The sequence below is a fragment of the Pistacia vera genome, unplaced genomic scaffold, assembly GCF_008641045.1.
Source record: "Pistacia vera cultivar Batoury unplaced genomic scaffold, PisVer_v2 Contig50, whole genome shotgun sequence".
Lineage (NCBI taxonomy): Eukaryota > Viridiplantae > Streptophyta > Magnoliopsida > Sapindales > Anacardiaceae > Pistacia > Pistacia vera.
The window spans coordinates 1527573-1548039 of NW_022196335.1; the positions used below are offsets into that span (position 1 = coordinate 1527573).

Sequence of the window (20467 nt, forward strand, 5' to 3'; positions counted from 1 at the left end):
GTAAATATTAATTATAGTTTCTATCTTAAATGTTATTACCATATATTGCTGAAAATGAGACATTTTCTATCATTAGTGTTCTGAAATGTGAGCTTCTTTTTGACAAAACAAAATTATAGAATATTGCACCCAGTTTTCTCCTTGATTTTTCCCGGGAGGGCCAAAACACCAAAGTGATAAAGATGATGGAAACCTCAAGGGGTTGGCCTAGCGATAAAAGAGGTTTGCTCATTTCTTTGAGTTCCTAAGTTTAAATCTTAGAGCCATCTACCACAATAACATTGTGACTTATCTGATCCTTTGAGATTGTAAAATGTTCAATGGACACCAAAAATTAGTTGAGGTGAACGCAAGCTAGTCTAGATACCCCGATTACCAAAAAAATAAAGATGCTGGTCCAAATCAAGCTTGCTTTGCATAATTTGATTTTCACTGTTGGGAAATCTTCTTGAATGCCGGAACAAGAATGGGATTTTATAGAAACTTAAACCATCTTTTTGATGAAGGCAAACACAGTATGATGTTGTCACTTCAGTTGTGCGTCTATTACCCTACAACATTGCATTGCATGCCAGCGCATGGTAGCCGCAAAGTTGAAATTTTGGCATAGCTTTAAAAGGATGACCTTGAAATAATTGATATCAGTAGCACCCTGCCCCAATCTATTCACTGACACTACCAAACAGAGGCAATCCATGCTGAAGATTGTTATGAGTGTCAATGTTTGCACTCCCCCAATAAGAAAAAATGTTGCCCTAAATGACAGCAAACTTTTTTGATTAGCAATGGAAAACAACAACTTATATTAGGTCATCTCCAACCCATGTTATTTTGGTGTAAAAAACACCAAAATAGCGTGAAAGAAGTGCTCCAATGTAGCGTCATGTCAAATTTGATGTAGCACTATTTATCCACACCAAATTGACATGGCACTGTTTATACAGTGAAATTTTTTTTTTGTTCCTTGTATTTAAATTAATTTGATTATTATTTATAATAATCAATTCATAATAATAATATAATTTAAAAAATGATGAAAAATTAAAAACAAAACTTTATTCAATGCAAATATTAAACTATAATAACTTAAAATAAAAATTAACACTAATTTAAAAACATTAAAATTAAAAGAAAATACAACATAAACTAAAATAACAATTTAGTATTCTTGTAGATTAGTTCCGGATATTCTAAGATCATCAAAATATTGGAAAGAATTAGAGTTATTTTGAGATCTTTGACCTTGTTATTGACATAAACTAAAATAATATTTTTAAATATTAAATGTAATGTTTATTTGATTAAATAAATGCTTAATTTTATTAAATTAGTATAATTTTCAAAGTAATTATTATTTAATAAAAATATCATTCCCAATTTTTAATTAATATATACAAAAATAATGAGTTAAATAGATATAATTTGTTGGTTATTACAATAAAAGAAAAGGAAAGAGAATATTATAAAAAATATTATTTTGGTGTAATATTTGGTGCAATGGGTTAGAGATGCAATAGTATTTCACACAAAAAATCACACCAATTTGGTGTGAAACTTGCACCAATTTGGTGCAATGGGTTGGAGATGGTCTTACTATCGAGAGAGTTAGTTTAAGCACTATTTTAAAACCCGAACCGGACCGGCTGGTCGGATTGGGACCCGTTAGCTTCTTCGGTCTGATTCAGGTTTTACCGTTTTAGGGGGTTTTTTTATAATATTTCAAATTTTATAGGGACTACTTTGTGATTTTTTAGGGGTGTTTTGGAGCTATGTCAAAAGTTTAGGGTTAATTGATAATTTTTTAGGGGTATTTTTGAAATAAATAAAAATTTTAAGGACTACTTTGAAAATTTTAGGGGAATTTTTGTTATATACTAAAATTTAAGAGATTAATAATAATTTAAAAAAAATAAAATTACTACTGATGTCACCAGTCCAACCGATTGAACTGGTCGATCCGTGATCCGATCACCTTACCGGATCTTACAACGGGTTGGGTTTTAAAATAATGACTTTGAGTGGAAAACAACTACCCAGAGGGCTGTTATGATTTTAGGTTTCATATATAATAATTACACTACAATGGGCAAATCAACTGAACTTTAGTTGTTTGTTTATTAATTATAAAACACTTTTGTTTGAGAGGTAAACGAAACAAGTGAATCCTAACAACCACTGAGTGACTTGATGATAAAAGAGTAGAAAGAGGTTTAATAAAACTCTTGAGTTCAAGTTCCCATAAACACTAATAAGAGTGGTCACTAAGACTCTTATCTGGTCACTAGTTTCAGAACCCCGATGGATTAATTGAGATGTACAAAAGCCGGACCGGTCCTGACACTCTCGATGATATAAAGAAAAAAAAAACATCAACAACAAAGGAATCCTCCCAAATTTTATTTCCATTCATATCAAATAATAAAGGAGATGGGGCCATAATAAAAATAAATAAATTAAAAAAAATCAGATGGTGATGGATTTTACAGCTTTTGAGATGTATTGATATAAATAATTTGTTCCTACTGTATACNTGATTAAATAAATGCTTAATTTTATTAAATTAGTATAATTTTCAAAGTAATTATTATTTAATAAAAATATCATTCCCAATCTTTAATTAATATATACAAAAACAATGAGTGAAATAAATTAATCGTTGGTTATTACAATAAAAGAAAAAGAAAGAGAATATTCTAAAGAATATTCTTTTTGGTGTAATATTTGGTGCAATAGGTTGGAGATGCAATAGTATTTCATACAAAAAATCACACCAATTTGGTGCAATGGGTTAGAGATGGTCTTACTATCGAGAGAGTTAGTTTGAGCACTATTTTAAAACTCGGACTGGACCGACCGGTTGGATCAGGACCCGTCAGCTTCTTCAGTCCGGTTCAGGTTCTAGGGGGTTTTTTATAATATTTCAAATTTTATAGGGACTACTTGGTAATTTTCTAGGGGTGTTTTGGAGCTATGTCAAAAGTTTAGGGTTAACTGGTAATTTTTTGGGGGTATTTTTGAAATAAATAAAAATTTTAAGGACTAATGAAATTTTAGGGGTGCTTTGTTATATACTAAAATTTCAGGGATTAATTTATAATTTTTTAAAAATAAAATTACTGCTGATGTCACCGGTCCAACCGATTGAACTGGTCAACCCTTGACCGATACCCGGAGGCCTGTTATGATTTTAGGTTTCATATATAATAATTTCACTACAATGGGTAAATCTAATGACCCACAATTTGACAATAGCAAATCAACTGAATTTTAGTTGTTTGTTTATTAATTATAAAACACTTTTGTTTGAGAGGTAAATGAAACAAAGGAATCCTAACAACCACTGAGTGATATGATGGTAAAATAGTAGAAAGAGGTTTAATAAAACTGCTCAGTTTAAGTCCTCACAGACACTAATAAGAGTGATCACTAGGACTCTTATCCGACCGTTAGTTTTAGAGCTCCAAGGGATTAATTGAGATGCACATAAATTGGAAAGGTCCGAACTGAACGAAATAGAGGCAACAACAGGAACAAAATATAACAGTAAAACAAATCAAACAGTAAATAAATAAAATAACACGCGCAATTTAGCCTGATTCACCTAATGTGGACTACGTCCAGTTGAGTTAATATTATTACAATATGCCTCACCTCTCTCGTTTACAATGAATGAATTGCCCTATGATTTGCTATCACCACCATAACAAAAGAAAAATATGTTTATATACTAGGTTTAAGAGACTAAACCTAGTTTTACAACGATTCATATTCCTAAGCCCAACCCAATAAGGAATTAGTAACTTAAAAGAAATCTTACAGCGGTTATACATAGAAAAGCCTAAAACCGCTTACGGGCTCGGGAGCGCTACCCTCGCAACCCCCGTCCACTCACCAGGCAACGACACCCCCGAATGCATCTACGTTATCCATTAATGCTGAAATAGACAACAACTCCAACGAGAACACTCCTTCGGTGATATAAAGATAAAAAAAAAACATCAACAACAAAGGAATCCTTCCAAATTTTATTTCCATTCATATCAAATAATAAAGGAGATGGGGCCATAATTTGAAAAAAAAAAAATCAGATGGTGATGGATTTTTACAGCTTTTGAGATGTATTGATATAAATAATTTGTTCCTACTGTACACCATCAGACTTTCAGTACCAAATTAATTACGACACAGTTTGTGCATCAACTGGTATGGGGCATAGCGACTGCTTTGACCTCTCTTTAACTTTTGTGTCCTTCTTCTCCCTTTTCAGTTTCTTTGTGATTCTCCTTCTTCTTCTCTTTCTCCTCACTCTCTTTAGGGATTGTTATTCGCCATAGTGCAAGAATAAAGCTGGAGTTTGACGTTGAAAAGCTGAAATAATCGAGTGAGTTGCCGTGGAAAGCTCATGAACTGACCCAAAATCAGTTCCAGTCACTCCAAGTTCTTTCTTTATCACGATGTGGTGAGTATTTTCAGCTACTCAGAAGAAATTCTTGGTGGGATTGTTCAAAGAAAAAGTTTTCATTTTCTAATGCAACAACTTGTGATTTTTATGGATTTTTTTCTTCTTCTCTCGTTTTCTTGTTTCAACTCCATTTGTTTTTGAGTTTTAAGTTAAAAGGTTATGCTTTACAGCTTATTTAGTTTTGGTAAATGTTTAAATTTAGTTAGAATTATATAATAAGAAATTTAAATTATAATTTTATATATCTAAGATATATGGATATATATTGTTTTAATACTATTAATCTCGTATGAGAGTCTTTTGTTAATAGGATAATATTGGAACTTTTTTCCATTCACAATTTTAAGAACTTGGAGATTTGTTAAAATACCCGTAAATTAATCCGATATTTCCGGAAAAAAAAAAGAAAAACCTCTACTGTTTCCCTATTTAAAATTCTTAAATTTTATTTTATAATTTTTTATTCCATATTAGTATGCATGAGTTTAGTTTATATAATGATATTTTTGTGCTAAAGTTGAAACCCTACTATTATTTTTTGAACCCACTAATTCCTAGTATTTATACAAGACCCTTACGTCTGAAATATTTAGAAGTACAGGGCTTAATAGAAATGTACATATAATTTTATTTCTGTAGCCCTTTCAATTTTAGATTAATAGTCAAAACTCGGATACCTCCTCTTCCCCAATTTAAACTCCAAAACCTCACCGTTTTCTCCACTTTCTCATTCCCTCCCTCAATTTTGGCTTATTGATTCTTCTGTTCATTACAAAACAAGTAAGTGCTTTTTTTCCCCTCGGTGCTTCATTTATCTTCCTTTCTATGTTTTAATTTCTTAATTACGATTTTAATTGTTATTTTCATTTTCGGGCTGAAACCATTAAGCGTTAGTTTTTATATTTTTGTTGGTTTTCACTTGTTGCATTGTTGTTTCATGGAAAATAAGAAGCTTGTTTCGTTTTGTGTTAAAATTTAAAATTTTATTCTTTTTTTTAAGTTTGGAAGTGAATATCGTTGTGGGTTTGTTATATATGTCAATATGTATATACTTAATGGGTGCTTGAACTTAGGTTGTCTTTGAGGCTTAGAAGTGCATTTTTGAAGTGGGTTTTGCTTTATATGGAGTATAGTAAGGTTTTTGCTTTCATTTTTGTTTCTGATTCTAGGGTTTGCATATGTTCTTTTACTGTGTTATTTCGTGTTTCAGAACAAGCTGCTTTGGTGAATTTAATGTAGAAATGTTGTTGCTGTTTTTTTTTTTTTTTTTTTTTTTTTTTTGTTTTTTTTTTTTGGTTGCTGTATCTATCTCCTTTAGTGCTTAAGCGTTTGTATGTTGAGTTGGTCATGTCGTTTAGTTTGAATGTTGATAAATGCAAATTGATGCACAATCTGCAGGTTCCTACTGACGTGATTGTTCAATGCCTTGAGTGATGGGTGGTGATCTCCAGCTTGTACATTTATTGAAACAATTTGAGTTGGATTTTGGACTTTGCTCTGGTCATGAGTGCAATAAGAAAAGGCTGTCAGGGCCAAGGACATTGCAGAGAACAAGATGAAGAATATGATTTTGTAGGGGCTCGTAATTTGCACTCAGGCCCACAACTTTATGGTGACTTGGAGAATATTTCTCAGATGATAATGGTTTGTGATGTACATTGTTCTGCTGAGAAAAACTGTTTGGGAATGAGATGGACTGGTATGGTATCCTTCATTGAGCAGACCGTTGATGAAGCAACAATCAAGAAGCAGTACAGGAAGTTTGCTCTCCAACTTCATCCTGATAAAATAAGTTCCCTGTGCAGAAACTGCCTTTAAAATGATTGGAGAAGCACAAAGATTGCTTTTGGATCCAGGTAAACGGTCAATGCATGACATGAGACGCAGACCGACCATCAGTAGACGGCACCACCACCACAACCATATCAGCCCCCGCGGAAGCCAGCTTGGTACCCGACTGTAGGGGGGTCACAGCAACATATAGTAACTTACCCAACACCAGAAACCACAACAACCAGTTCAACCAGCAATTACAGTGGCACCCAGACATTCTGGACTATGTGTCCATTTTTGTACAGTTCGGTACCAGTATTATAGAAGTGTTATCAATAGATCCATCTTTGTCAAACTTGCACTAACCTTTTGTGTCATATGAAAGTGGTGAACAGGTGTGCCCATGACAACTAACTTGCATCAGCCAGCATTCCGACCACAGAAAGAGGTCCCAAGTCAGGGTGCTTTTAAGGTAGAACAAGTATTTAAGGGGAATTTTACTGCTATAGTTCTAAAACAGCATTTTCTCAGAAACTGCTGCCCTTCTGGAAGGTTGGCAAGGAAAAGGTGAATGGTAAGAGAAGGAAGCAGGTATGGAATCCAGTTCAAGTTGTGACTCTGAAAGCAGCAGTGACTCTGAAGTAGATATGACTATGGATGGCAATGGTGATTTCCAGGTGGAAAGAATCTTGGGAGTTATAGAGATCGTACTCCCAGCGTCTAGTCGATAAGCAGCAGGTTTCTTTAATGAGAATTTGAGTGATGATGATAACTTTGTGATCCATCCAAAAGGGCTAAGGGGTGGATCATCCTATGGTACAGAAGAGGGAGTGGAGATGGATTGAAAGAGGCACCTAAAATGAATAAGCCATCTGTTTCAGCTTCTGCTGTGAAAGAGACAGAGAGGCAGAAAATAAGTGCATGTTTTGACCAGAGCTTACCGAATGGAACAAGGAAACTGGGAAGGTGAGTGTAAAAGAAAGGTGGTAGATGTGGCTGTCAAAAACTTCTGGAGCTCATGCTGATGGCTTTAAGAAAGTGTTGAAAGTATTGATGACTCTACATCAAATTCCAGCTCTGATAGTGTACTAGACCAGAACTTTATGTTTATCCGATCCAGATTTCCATGACTTTGATACGGACAGGAAAGAAGAGCATTTCAAGGTAGACCAGATATGGCGTTTTATACACTCTTGATGCCATGCCTAGATTCTATGCTCGGATCAGAAAAGTTTTTCCTTCTGGGTTCAAGTTGCGAATACCTGGCTAGAACCAGATCCAATGATAAAATGAAATCGAATGGGTCAATAATGGCTTGCCATTTTGTTGTGGTAAATATAAGCTTGGGTCTTCTAAAATACTGAAGATCGTCTTATGTTCTCTCATCTTGTGTCCTGGGAAAAAGAAGACAGAGAATACTTACAAGGTATTTCCTAAAAAGGGAGAACTTGGCCCTGTTCAGGGACTGGGATTTTAACTGGAAATCGGAACCAGATACTAAGAAGCAGTTTGAATTTGAATTTGTTGAAATCCTGTCAGACTATGTTGAGGTGTGGGTGTTTGTGTTGCAAACTTGGCTAAGGTGAAAGGCTTTCATCTGTGTTTGTAGAGGATAAGGAAGGATCAGGCTTATTTCAGATTCAACCAGGTGAACTTTTTAGGTTCTCCACAAGGTGCCATCCTTTACACTGTCTGGGTGAGGAAAGAAAGGTGTGCTGAAGGGTCATTTGAACTTGATCCAGCTTCTTTGCCTCTTAACCTTGAGATGTGCTCTTCCTGAATTTTGAAAGCAGATGCTGGTGTTACTTTTTCCAATTGTTCATTGGGATCTTCAAATGAAGAAAAACTTGTGATGGGGCTTAAAGAACAGACATCTTCGCACCAGGCTGAAGTGAAGGAAACCCATGTGAGCCTGAGAATGATAATTTGCTGATGATATTGAAGATTGTAGTGCGGCTGAAGTGAAGGAACCCATGTAAAACCTGAGAATGATAATTTGGCTGGTGGTATTGAAGATTGCAATGTGGCTGAAGTGAAGGAGACCCATGTAGAACCTGAGAATGAGAATTTGGCTGTGGTATTGAAGATTGTAATGTGGCTGAAGTGAAGGAGACCCATGTAGAACCTGAGAATGATATTGAAATCTTGTATTGCTCGTCCAGCTTCAATCCCTGAGGAAATTGAAATTCCAGAACCGGAATTCTACAATTTTGATGCTGAGAAATCCGAAGATAAGTTGCAGGTTGGTCAGATCTGGTCATTGTACAGTGATGAGGATGGCTTGCCAAAGTACTATGGTGAAATTGTAAAAATTGAGTCTGATCCAGTTCTTAAATTGCATGTGAGGTGGCTTGTTTCCAGCTCACTGCCAAGCAACTGTATTCGGTGGCTTGATGAAGACATGCCCATTTGTTGTGGAAGATTCAAGATTAAAAAGGGTGAAATCCAAAAGTACAATACCACCTGTTCTTTGTCACATCAAGTAAAAGCAGAACGTGCTGGTAAGAAGAATGAATACACCATTTCCCCTAGAAAAGGTGAGGTATGGGCCCTGTATAAGGATTGGAATGCCAAAATTAAATGCTCTGACTTGGAGAATTGTGAATATGATATCGTTGAAATCCAAAAGGCAAATGACTTGCGGATAGAAGTCTTATTCTTAGAGCGTGTAGATGGTTTCAAATCAGTTTTTCGGCCTCAAGTAGTAGGAGCATCAGCCATGACTATGGATATACCCATGATTGAACTGCTTAGGTTCTCCCATCAAATTCCTGTTTTCCAGCTGACTGAAGAAAGAGATGGCAGCCTGAGAGGCTTCTGGGAACTTGATCCTGCTGCGTTGCCGGTGCATTACTTTTTGTCTTAAATATTGTAGTGGCAACTTATGACAACGCTTAAGTTCATCTACAGTGGTGCTTGAGATTACATTAATTCCCAGAATGATATTTTATTTTGGGTGAAATTGCTCAACTGTGGTATACTTGGATGGTAGCTCTTAAAGGTGCATGAAATGGCTGGACTAGATGGAAGTTTCCTGCTTTTGTGGTTTTCTTTGGCTCCATTGAAGTGCTTCTGGGAGAAAATGTTGTGCTGCAAATCACTGACAGGCTGCTTTCTCTGTTAACCATGAAAAAGTGAATCTCTTAACTTCTGGAAGTTATTTTTATTTGGATTTTTAAAGGCAGACTTTTTGAATTTGTAGATCCTTTAAGTAGCCTTTTTCTTTTGGTTGTAGAAATCTCATATTAGAAGCATATATCCACATGCTTCATTTTGTAGTTGTTAACTTAAGAGCATTAATTGTCAGTTTCAGGATGTTTAAGTTACCATCACATGTGACTTGCAAATGCATTGAAAATTCTCTCTTCTCTGAAAGTTTGGCTTGCTTTGCTCACACCTTAATCTTCTAACTATTTGGTTTTCAGCTTTTGTGTGTACTCAGATATTGAAATATGCTCATTTCATATTACACTAACAGAGATTTTGTGGTTGAGTAAAAGCTAAACTGTCTCGGATGAGATTGAAGAATAAAGAACCTCAAAAAAACAGAGAGTGAGAAACTTTTGAGGATTTGAAAATGGCCTAAACTTGGGCATGCACATTTTGGGCTCAGGAAGGTGATGTTAATTTAATTTTATCTAACAGATGTGCAAAGCGCAATTGTTTTACTTACCCAAAAAAAAAAAATATATAATTGTTTTTATGTACATATTTTCTCTTGCCCTTTGCTAATAACGCTTGACATTATTAGAAATGCCCAGAAATATCATATTTGTAAAGACCAACGCTCATATGAATGTGAAAAAGATACTAAATTCGGCCATTCAAATTCAAATTTTAAAATAAAATTGTGAGCTTTATCAACAGAGGGCATTTGGTCTAGTGGTATGATTCTCGCTTTGGGTGCGAGAGGTCCCGAGTTCGATTCTCGGAATGCCCCTTTTGTTATCTCTCCTTCATTTTTATTTTTAATTTTCAAGGGAATCGATTCATTATCCCCATCCCGTGAATAATGCAAATGAAAATTTGTTAATTACGAAAATGACATTTTTAACCTTTAATCCAAATTTAATAAATTGCCCTAAACTAATTAAAATTTAAAACTACAAATATGAAATAAAATTTATAAATTTTCTTTTTCACCCTCACGCACTTTTCTACGTAAATTTAATTAATTTCTTTTCCATCCAAACAAACTTCATCACCAACATCCTCAACAATACATCTCTATTTCTTTCCAAAACCCAATTTTATATCATAATTTTTCTCTCCACAGATCTATCAACTTTCAGACTCTACAAAGTATTAACCCAAACTCTGAACTAGTCAAATTTATTTAATTCAAAACTGCCTAGCCAAGCGGCGGCCAAATCGATGCCACTATCTGGTTGACCACACCTTAGTTGGATCGAGTCGCCAAACGGCGAATGGGGAGGGTGAAATAGAAAGAGAAGAAAGGAAGAAAGGAGGAAGAAGAAGGAGAAAAAAGAGAAGCAAAAGGAAGAAAGAAAAAATATATTTGGGTTTTATGAAAAGTAAAAAATATCCTTTATATGTTTATTAAACGTCAAAAATACCTTAAGGGGGCGTTTGGTTCAATGAATGTTGGATTACTAGAATCTTATATTACCTTGAAGATTATTGGGAATCTTTAGAAAAATATGTTTGGTTAGTTGGTGGAAATGTTATATTAATATGTTTGGTTAAGGAGAATAAATTGATGGGTATGTTATTTAAATTACTAAATTGCCCTCTTTTTAAATATTAATATAATATTATTTTTAAATAATTTCTTCTAACCCCCAATATTTCAGATTTAGCTAAAACACTCCCGCTTATATAAAACTTTAATTTATGACAAAATCACCCTCACCCTCTGCCGCCACCGTTGGAAGTCTCCAAAAGTCTTCGTGACCACGAGGCTCCGATATGGCCGTTTCTGGCCATATTAGCTAGAATAGATTTGGTCGTTAATGGCCAGGTCCATGGTCGTTAACGACTAGATCTTGCCCATATCTGGTAGATAAAGGCCAAGGGTCTGGCCGTCATCAATCTGGCTTGATATGTTTTTGGCCATCAATATGGCCAGAAATGGCCATATCGGGGCCTCCCGGTCATGGTGGGCTGCTCACGATGACTCCAGGTGACTTCCGACGACTTCCTGTGGCGGCCGACGATGGTTTGGCTGGCGGCAGGTGATAGCAGGTGGGTGGGGGTGGTGGGTTGGGTAAGCTGAAATTTGTTTTAATTTCAAGGGTAATTTTGTCAAAAAAATTAATTAAATTGGGTGAAATGGTAAAAGGAAGATTCATGTAAATAAATTTAAAAATAAGGGCATTATTGTATTAAAATTTTATTAATAAGGGATAGAATTGTAAAAAAAAAAAAGATTACCCAAGTAATCTTACAATATTTAAGAAAATGGAGGTAATCAGATTACCTCCAATATTACCAACAATAGTCACTATTGGTATTTGAAGGTTATCGGAATCTTATATTACTTAATTACCATATTACTTGATAAACCAAACATGGTAATCAAGTAATATAAGATGACTTAACCCCAATAATCTCATATAACCCCCAACCAAACGCTCCTATAATAGTTAAAGACGGTTAAAAAATTAATGAAGCAGGTGTTATGTGCGAAATTTCCAGTAATTATAGAAGTGTTATCAATAGATCCATCGTTGTCAAACTTGCACTAAGCCTTTTTTGCATATGAAAGGGTGAACAAGGTGTGCCCATGACAACTAACTTGCATCCCAGCATTCCGACCACAGAAAGAGGTCCCAAGTCAGGGTGCTTTTAAGGTAGAACAAGTTTAAGGGGAATTTTACTGCTAATAGTTCTAAAACAGCATTTCTCAGAAGACTGGCTGCCCTTCTGGAGAGTTGGCAAGGAAAAGGTGAATGGTAGAGAGGAAGGAAGCAGGTAGTGGAATCCAGTTCAAGTTGTGACTCTGAAAGCCAGTGACTCTGAAGTAGATATGACTATGGATGGCAATGGTGATTTCCAGGGTGGAAAGATTCTGGGAGTTATAGAGATCGGTATCCACGCAGATCTAGTCGGAGTAAGCAGCAGGTTTCTTATATGAGAATTTGAGTGATGATGATAACTTTGTGATCCATCCAAAAAGGGCTAAGGGGAGTGGATCATCCTATGGTACAGAAGAGGGGAGTGGAGATGGATTGAAAGAGGCACCTAAAATGAATAAGCCATCTGTTTCAGCTTCTGCTGTGAAAGAAGAACAGAGAGCGCAGAAAATAAGTGCATGTTTTGACCAGAGCTTACCGAATGGAACAAGGAAAACTGGGAAGGTGAGTGTAAAGAAAAGGTGGTAGAGGATGGCTGTCAAAAACTTCTGGAGCTCATGCTGATGGCTTTAAGAAAAGTGTTGAAAGTATTGATGACTCTACATCAAATTCCAGCTCTGATAGTGTACTAGATCCAGAACTTTATGTTTATCCTGATCCAGATTTCCATGACTTTGATACGGACAGGAAAGAAGAGCATTTCAAGGTAGACCAGATATGGGCAGTTTTAGACACTCTTGATGCCATGCCTAGATTCTATGCTCGGATCAGAAAGTTTTTCCTTCTGGGTTCAAGTTGCGAATAACCTGGCTAGAACCAGATCCAGATGATAAGAATGAAATCGAATGGGTCAATAATGGCTTGCCAGTTTGTTGTGGTAAATATAAGCTTGGGTTCTCTGAAAATACTGAAGATCGTCTTATGTTCTCTCATCTTGTGTCCTGGGAAAAAGGAAGACAGAGAGATACTACAAGGTATTTCCTAAAAAGAGAAACTTGGGCCCTGTTCAGGGACTGGGATTTTAACTGGAAATCGGAACCAGATACTAAGAAGCAGTTTGAATTTGAATTTGTTGAAATCCTGTCAGACTATGTTGAGGGTGTGGGTGTTTGTGTTGCAAACTTGGCTAAGGTGAAAGGCTTTCATCTGTGTTTTGTAGAAGGAGTAAGGAAGGATCAGGCTTATTTCAGATCAACCAGGTGAACTTTTTAGGTTCTCCCACAAGGTGCCATCCTTTACACTGTCTGGTGAGGAAAGAGAAGGTGTGCTGAAAGGGTCATTTGAACTTATCCAGCTTCTTTGCCTCTTAACCTTGAAGAGATTGCTCTTCCTAAATTTTAAAGCAATCTGGTGTTATTTTTCCAATTGTTCATTGGATCTTCAATGAGAAAAACTGTGATGGGGCTTAAAGAACAGACTCTTCGCACCGGCTGAAGTGAAGAAACCATGTAGAGCCTGAGAATGATATTGGCTGATGATATGAAGATTGAGTGCGGCTGAAGTGAAGGAGACCCATGTAAACCTGAGAATGATAATTTGGCTGGTGGTATTGAAGATTGCAATGTGGCTGAAGTGAAGGAGACCCTGTAGAACCTGAGAATGATAATTGGCTGGTGGTATTGAAGATTGTAATGTGGCTGAAGTGAAGGAGACCCATGTAGAACCTGAGAATGATATTGAAGATGTAGTGCTCGCCAGCTTCAATCCCTGAGGAAATTGAAATTCCAGAACCGGAATTCTACAATTTTGATGCTGAGAAATCCGAAGATAAGTTGCAGGTTGGTCAGATCTGGTCATTGTACAGTGATGAGGATGGCTTGCCAAAGTACTATGGTGAAATTGTAAAAATTGTTCTGATCCAGTTCTTAATTGCATGTGAGGTGGCTTGTTTCCAGCTCACTGCCAAGCAACTGTATTCGGTGGCTTGATGAAGACATGCCCATTTGTTGTGGAAGATTCAAGATTAAAAAGGGTGAAATCCAAAAGTACAATACCACCTGTTCTTGTCACATCAAGTAAAAGCAGAACGTGCTGGTAAGAAAGATAATACACCATTTCCCCTAGAAAAGGTGAGGTATGGGCCCTGTATAAGGATTGGAATGCCAAAATTAAATGCTCTGACTTGGAGAATTGTGAATATGATATCGTTGAAATCCAAAAGGCAAATGACTTGCGGATAGAAGTTCTTTCTTAGAGCGTGTAGATGGTTTCAATCAGTTTTTCGGCCTCAAGTAGTAGGAGCATCAGCCATGACTATGGATATACCCATGATTGAACTGCTTAGGTTCTCCCATCAAATTCCTGTTTTCCAGCTGACTGAAGAAGAGATGGCAGCCTGAGAGGCTTCTGGAACTGATCCTGCTGCGTTGCCGGTGCATTACTTTTGTCTTAAATATGTAGTGGCAACTTATGACAACGCTTAAGTTCATCTACAGTGGTGCTTGAGATTACATTAATTCCCAGAATGATATTTTATTTTGGGTGAAATTGCTCAACTGTGGTATACTTGGATGGTAGCTCTTAAAGGTGCATGAAATGGCTGGACTAGATGGAGTTTCCTGCTTTTGTGGTTTTCTTGGCTCCATGAAGTGCTTCTGGGAGAAAATGTTGTGCTGCAAATCACTGACAGGCTGCTTTCTCTGTTAACCATGAAAAGTGAATCTCTTAACTTCTGGAAGTTATTTTTGTTCCTACTGTATACCATCAGAGTTTCAGTACCAAATTACACAGTTTGTGCATCAACTGGTATGGGGGCATAGCGAGCTGCTTTGACCTCTCTATTAACTTTTGGTGTCCTTCTTCTCCCTTTTCAGTTTCTTTGTGATTCTCCTTCTTCTTCTCTTTCTCCTCACTCTCTTTAGGGATTTGGTATTCGCCATAAGTGCAAGAATAAAGCTTGGAGTTTGACGTTGAAAAGCTGAAATAATAGAGTGAGTTGCCGTGGAGAAGCTCATGAACTGACCCAGAATCAGTTCCAGTCACTCCAAGTTCTTTCTTTATTACGATGTGGTGAGTAATTTCAGCTACTCAGAAGAAATTCTTGGTGGGGATTTGTTCAAAGAAAAAGTTTTCATTTTCTAATGCAACAACTTGTGATTTTTATGGATTTTTTTTTCTTCTCGTTTTCTTGTTTCAACTCCATTTGTTTTTTGAGTTTTAAGTTAAAAGGTTATGGCTTTACAGCTTATTTAGTTTTGGTAAATGTTTAAATTTAGTTAGAAATTATGTCAGAATAAGAAGATTAAAATTAAAATTTTATATATTCTAAGATATAAATGGATATATATTTTTTTAAATGTCTATAAAAGTGTGTTTGTTAATAGGAGTAATTATTGAAATTTTTTTTTTGACTAACAATTTTAAGATCTTGGAGATTTGTTATGATACACGTAAATTAATCCGATATTTCCGGTAAAAAAAAAAAGAAAAAACCTCTACTGTTTCCCTATTTAAAATTCTTAAATATTTATTTTATAATTTTTTATTCCATATTAGTATGCATGAGTTTAGTTTATATAATGATATTTTTGTGCTAAAGTTGAAACCCTACTATTATTTTTTGAACCCACTAATTCCTAGTATTTATACAAGACCCTTACTTCTGAAATATTTTAGAAGTACAGGGGCTTAATAGAAATATACATAATAATCTTATTTCTGTAGCCCTTTCAATTTTAGATTAATAGTCAAAACTCGGATGCCTTCTCTTCCCCAATTTATAAACTCCAAAACCTCACCGTTTTCTCCACTTTCTCATTCCCTCCCTCAATTTTGGGCTTATTGATTCTTCTGTTCATTACAAAACAAGTAAGTGCTTTTTTTCCCCTCGGGCTTTTACATTTATCTTTCCTTTCTATTGTTTTAATTTCTTAATTACGATTTTAATTGGTTATTTTCATTTTCGGGGTCTGAAACCAATTAAGCGTTAGTTTTTTTATTTTGTTGGATTTTCACTTGTTGCATTGTTGTTTCATGGAAAATAAGAAGCTTGTGTCGTTTTGTTGTTAAAATTTAAAATTTTATTCTTTTTTTAAGTTTGGAAGTGAATATCTGTGGTGGGTTTTGTTATATATGTCAATATGTATATACTTGAATGGGTGCTTGAACTTAGGTTGTTTTTGAGGCTTAGAAGTGCATTTTTGAAGTGGGTTTTGCTTTATATGGGAGTATAGTAGGGTTTTTTTTTCAATTTTTGTTTCTGATTCTAGGGTTTACATATGTTCTTTCACTGTGTTAATTTCGTGTTTCAGAACAAGCTGCTTTGGTGAATTTAATGTAGAAATGTTGTTACTTGTTTTTTTTTTTGGTTGCTGTATCTATCTCCTTTAGTGCTTAAGCGTTTGTATGTTGAGTTGGTCATGTCGTTTAGTTTGAATGTTGATAAATGCAAATTGATGCACAATCTGCAGGTTCCATACTGACGTGATTGTTCAATGCCTTGAGTGATGGGTGGTGATCTCCAGCTTGTACATTTAATTGAAACAATTTGAGTTGGATTTTGGATTTTGGACTTTGGACTTTGCTCTGGTCATGGAGTGCAATAAAGAAGAGGCTGTCAGGGCCAAGGACATTGCAGAGAACAAGATGAAGAATAACGATTTTGTAGGGGCTCGTAAATTTGCACTCAAGGCCCAGCAACTTTATGGTGATTTGGAGAATATTTCTCAGATGATAATGGTTTGTGATGTACATTGTTCTGCTGAGAAGAAACTGTTTGGGAATGAGATGGACTGGTATGGTATCCTTCAGATTGAGCAGACCGTCGATGAAGCAACAATCAAGAAGCAGTACAGGAAGTTTGCTCTCCAACTTCATCCTGATAAAAATAAGTTCCCTGGTGCAGAAACTGCCTTTAAAATGATTGGAGAAGCACAAAGAGTGCTTTTGGATCCAGGTAAACGGTCAATGCATGACATGAGACGCAGACCGACCATCAGTAGACCGGCACCACCACCACAACCATATCAGCCCCCGCGGAAGCCAGCTTGGTACCCGACTGTAGGGGGTCACAACAACATTAGAAGTAACTTTACCCAACACCAGAAACCACAACAACCAGTTCAACCAGGCAATTACAGTGGCACCCAAACATTCTGGACTATGTGTCCATTTTGTACAGTTCGGTACCAGTATTATAGAAGTGTTATCAATAGATCCATCGTTTGTCAAACTTGCACTAAGCCTTTTGTTGCATATGAAAGGGGTGAACAAGGTGTGCCCATGACAACTAACTTGCATCAGCCAGCATTCCGACCACAGAAAGAGGTCCCAAGTCAGGGTGCTTTTAAGGTAGAACAAGTATTTAAGGGGAATTTTACTGCTAATAGTTCTAAAACAGCATTTTCTCAGAAGACTGGCTGCCCTCCTGGAGAGGTTGGCAAGGAAAAGGTGAATGGTAAGAGAGGAAGGAAGCAGGTAGTGGAATCCAGTTCAAGTTGTGACTCTGAAAGCAGCAGTGACTCTGAAGTAGATATGACTATGGATGGCAATGGTGATTTCCAGGGTGGAAAGAATTCTGGGAGTTATAGAGATCGGTATCCACGCAGATCTAGTCGGAGTAAGCAGCAGGTTTCTTATAATGAGAATTTGAGTGATGATGATAACTTTGTGATGCATCCAAAAAGGGCTAAGGGGAGTGGATCATCCTGTGGTACAGAAGAGGGGAGTGGAGATGGATTGAAAGAGGCACCTAAAATGAATAAGCCATCTGTTTCAGCTTCTGCTGTGAAAGAAGAACAGAGAGCACAGAAAATAAGTGCATGTTTTGACCAGAGCTTACCGAATGGAAACAAGGAAACTGGGAAGGTGAGTGTAAAAGAAAAGGTGGTAGATGATGGCTGTCAGAAAACTTCTGGAGCTCATGCTGATGGCATTAAGAAAAGTGTTGAAACTATTGATGACTCTACGTCAAATTCCAGCTCTGATAGTGTACTAGATCCAGAACTTTATGTTTATCCTGATCCAGATTTCCATGACTTTGATACAGACAGGAAAGAAGAGCATTTCAAGGTAGACCAGATATGGGCAGTTTATGACACTCTTGATGCCATGCCTAGATTCTATGCTCGGATCAGAAAAGTTTTTCCTTCTGGGTTCAAGTTGCGAATAACCTGGCTAGAACCAGATCCAGATGATAAGAATGAAATCGAATGGGTCAATAATGGCTTGCCAGTTTGTTGTGGTAAATATAAGCTTGGGTCTTCTGAAAATACTGAAGATCGTCTTATGTTCTCTCATCTTGTGTCCTGGGAAAAAGGAAGACAGAGAGATACTTACAAGGTATTTCCTAAAAAGGGAGAAACTTGGGCCCTGTTCAGGGACTGGGATTTTAACTGGAAATCGGAACCAGATACTAAGAAGCAGTTTGAATTTGAATTTGTTGAAATCCTGTCAGACTATGTTGAGGGTGTGGGTGTTTGTGTTGCAAACTTGGCTAAGGTGAAAGGCTTTTCATCTGTGTTTTGTAGAAGGAGTAAGGAAGAATCAGGCTCATTTCAGATTCAACCAGGTGAACTTTTTAGGTTCTCCCACAAGGTGCCATCCTTTACACTGTCTGGTGAGGAAAGAGAAGGTGTGCTGAAAGGGTCATTTGAACTTGATCCAGCTTCTTTGCCTCTTAACCTTGAAGAGATTGCTCTTCCTGAAATTTTGAAAGCAGATGCTGGTGTTACTTTTTCCAATTGTTCATTGGGATCTTCAAATGAAGAAAAACTTGTGATGGGGCTTAAAGAACAGACATCTTCGCACCAGGCTGAAGTGAAGGAAACCCATGTAGAGCCTGAGAATGATAATTTGGCTGATGATATTGAAGATTGTAGTGCGGCTGAAGTGAAGGAGACCCATGTAAAACCTGAGAATGATAATTTGGCTGGTGGTATTGAAGATTGCAATGTGGCTGAAGTGAAGGAGACCCATGTAGAACCTGAGAATGATAATTTGGCTGGTGGTATTGAAGATTGTAATGTGGCTGAAGTGAAGGAGACCCATGTAGAACCTGAGAATGATATTGAAGATTGTAGTGCTCGTCCAGCTTCAATCCCTGAGGAAATTGAAATTCCAGAACCGGAATTCTACAATTTTGATGCTGAGAAATCCGAAGATAAGTTGCAGGTTGGTCAGATCTGGTCATTGTACAGTGATGAGGATGGCTTGCCAAAGTACTATGGTGAAATTGTAAAAATTGAGTCTGATCCAGTTCTTAAATTGCATTTGAGGTGGCTTGTTTCCTGCTCACTGCCAAGCAACTGTATTCGGTGGCTTGATGAAGACATGCCCATTTGTTGTGGAAGATTCAAGATTAAAAAGGGTGAAATCCAAAAGTACAATACCACCTGTTCTTTGTCGCATCAAGTAAAAGCAGAACGTACTGGTAAGAAGAATGAATACACCATTTCCCCTAGAAAAGGTGAGGTATGGGCCCTGTATAAGGATTGGAATGCCAAAATTAAATGCTCTGACTTGGAGAATTGTGAATATGATATCGTTGAAATCCAAAAGGCAAATGACTTGCGGATAGAAGTCTTATTCTTAGAGCGTGTAGATGGTTTCAAATCAGTTTTTCGGCCTCAAGTAATAGGAGCATCAGCCATGACTATGGATATACCCATGATTGAACTGCTTAGGTTCTCCCATCAAATTCCTGTTTTCCAGCTGACTGACGAAAGAGATGGCAGCCTGAGAGGCTTCTGGGAACTTGATCCTGCTGCTTTGCCGGTGCATTACTTTTTGTCTTAAATAATGTAGTGGCAACTTATGACAACGCTTAAGTTCATCTACAGTGGTGCTTGAGATTACATTAACTCCCAGAATGATATTTTATTTTGGGTGAAATTGCTCAACTGTGGTATACTTGGATGGTAGCTCTTAAAGGTGCATGAAATGGCTGGACTAGATGGAAGTTTCCTGCTTTTGTGGTTTTCTTTGGCTCCACTGAAGTGCTTCTGGGAGAAAATGTTGTGCTGCAAATCACTGACAGGCTGCTTTCTATGTTAACCATGAAAAAGTGAATCTCTTAACTTCTGGAAGTTATTTTTATTTGGATTTTTAAGTGCAGACTTTTTGAATTTGTAGATCCTTTAAGTAGCCTTTTTCTTTTGGTTGTAGAAATCTCATATTAGAAGCATATATCCACATGCTTCATTTTGTAGTTGTTAACTTAAGAGCATTAATTGTCAGTTTCAGGATGTTTAAGTTACCATCATATGTGACTTGCAAATGCATTGAAAATTCTGTCTCCTCTGAAAGTCTGGCTTAATTTGCTCACACTTTAATCTTCTGACTATTTGGTTTTCAGCTTTTGTGAATGGTGTACTCGGATATTGAAATATGCTCATTTCATATTACACTAACAGAGATTTTGTGGTTGAGGAAAAACTAAACTGTCTCAGATGAAATTGAAGAATAAAGAACTCAAAAA

General features: G+C 36.6%; 1 protein-coding gene, 1 non-coding gene and 1 pseudogene across 2 annotated transcripts; all 3 read left to right on the forward strand.

Moving 5' to 3' along the window:
* Positions 1-185: 185 nt before the first annotated feature.
* Positions 186-14474, forward strand: LOC116105545 (annotated as a pseudogene).
* On the forward strand, positions 10104-10175 carry TRNAP-UGG. The gene has a single exon. It is a non-coding gene; the product is annotated as a tRNA-Pro (tRNA).
* A 2088-nt stretch (positions 14475-16562) lies between the features above and the next one.
* On the forward strand, positions 16563-20252 carry LOC116105485. The gene has a single exon (XM_031391900.1). It carries the CDS (start codon positions 16582-16584, stop codon positions 19783-19785), a length of 3204 nt encoding a protein of 1067 aa, XP_031247760.1. The 5' UTR covers positions 16563-16581; the 3' UTR covers positions 19786-20252.
* Positions 20253-20467: the final 215 nt, after the last annotated feature.

Bases quoted from the DNA above. Each gene is read 5' to 3' on its own strand.
- LOC116105485 (XM_031391900.1), top strand. From the start codon at position 16,582: ATGGAGTGCAATAAAGAAGAGGCTGTCAGGGCCAAGGACATTGCAGAG.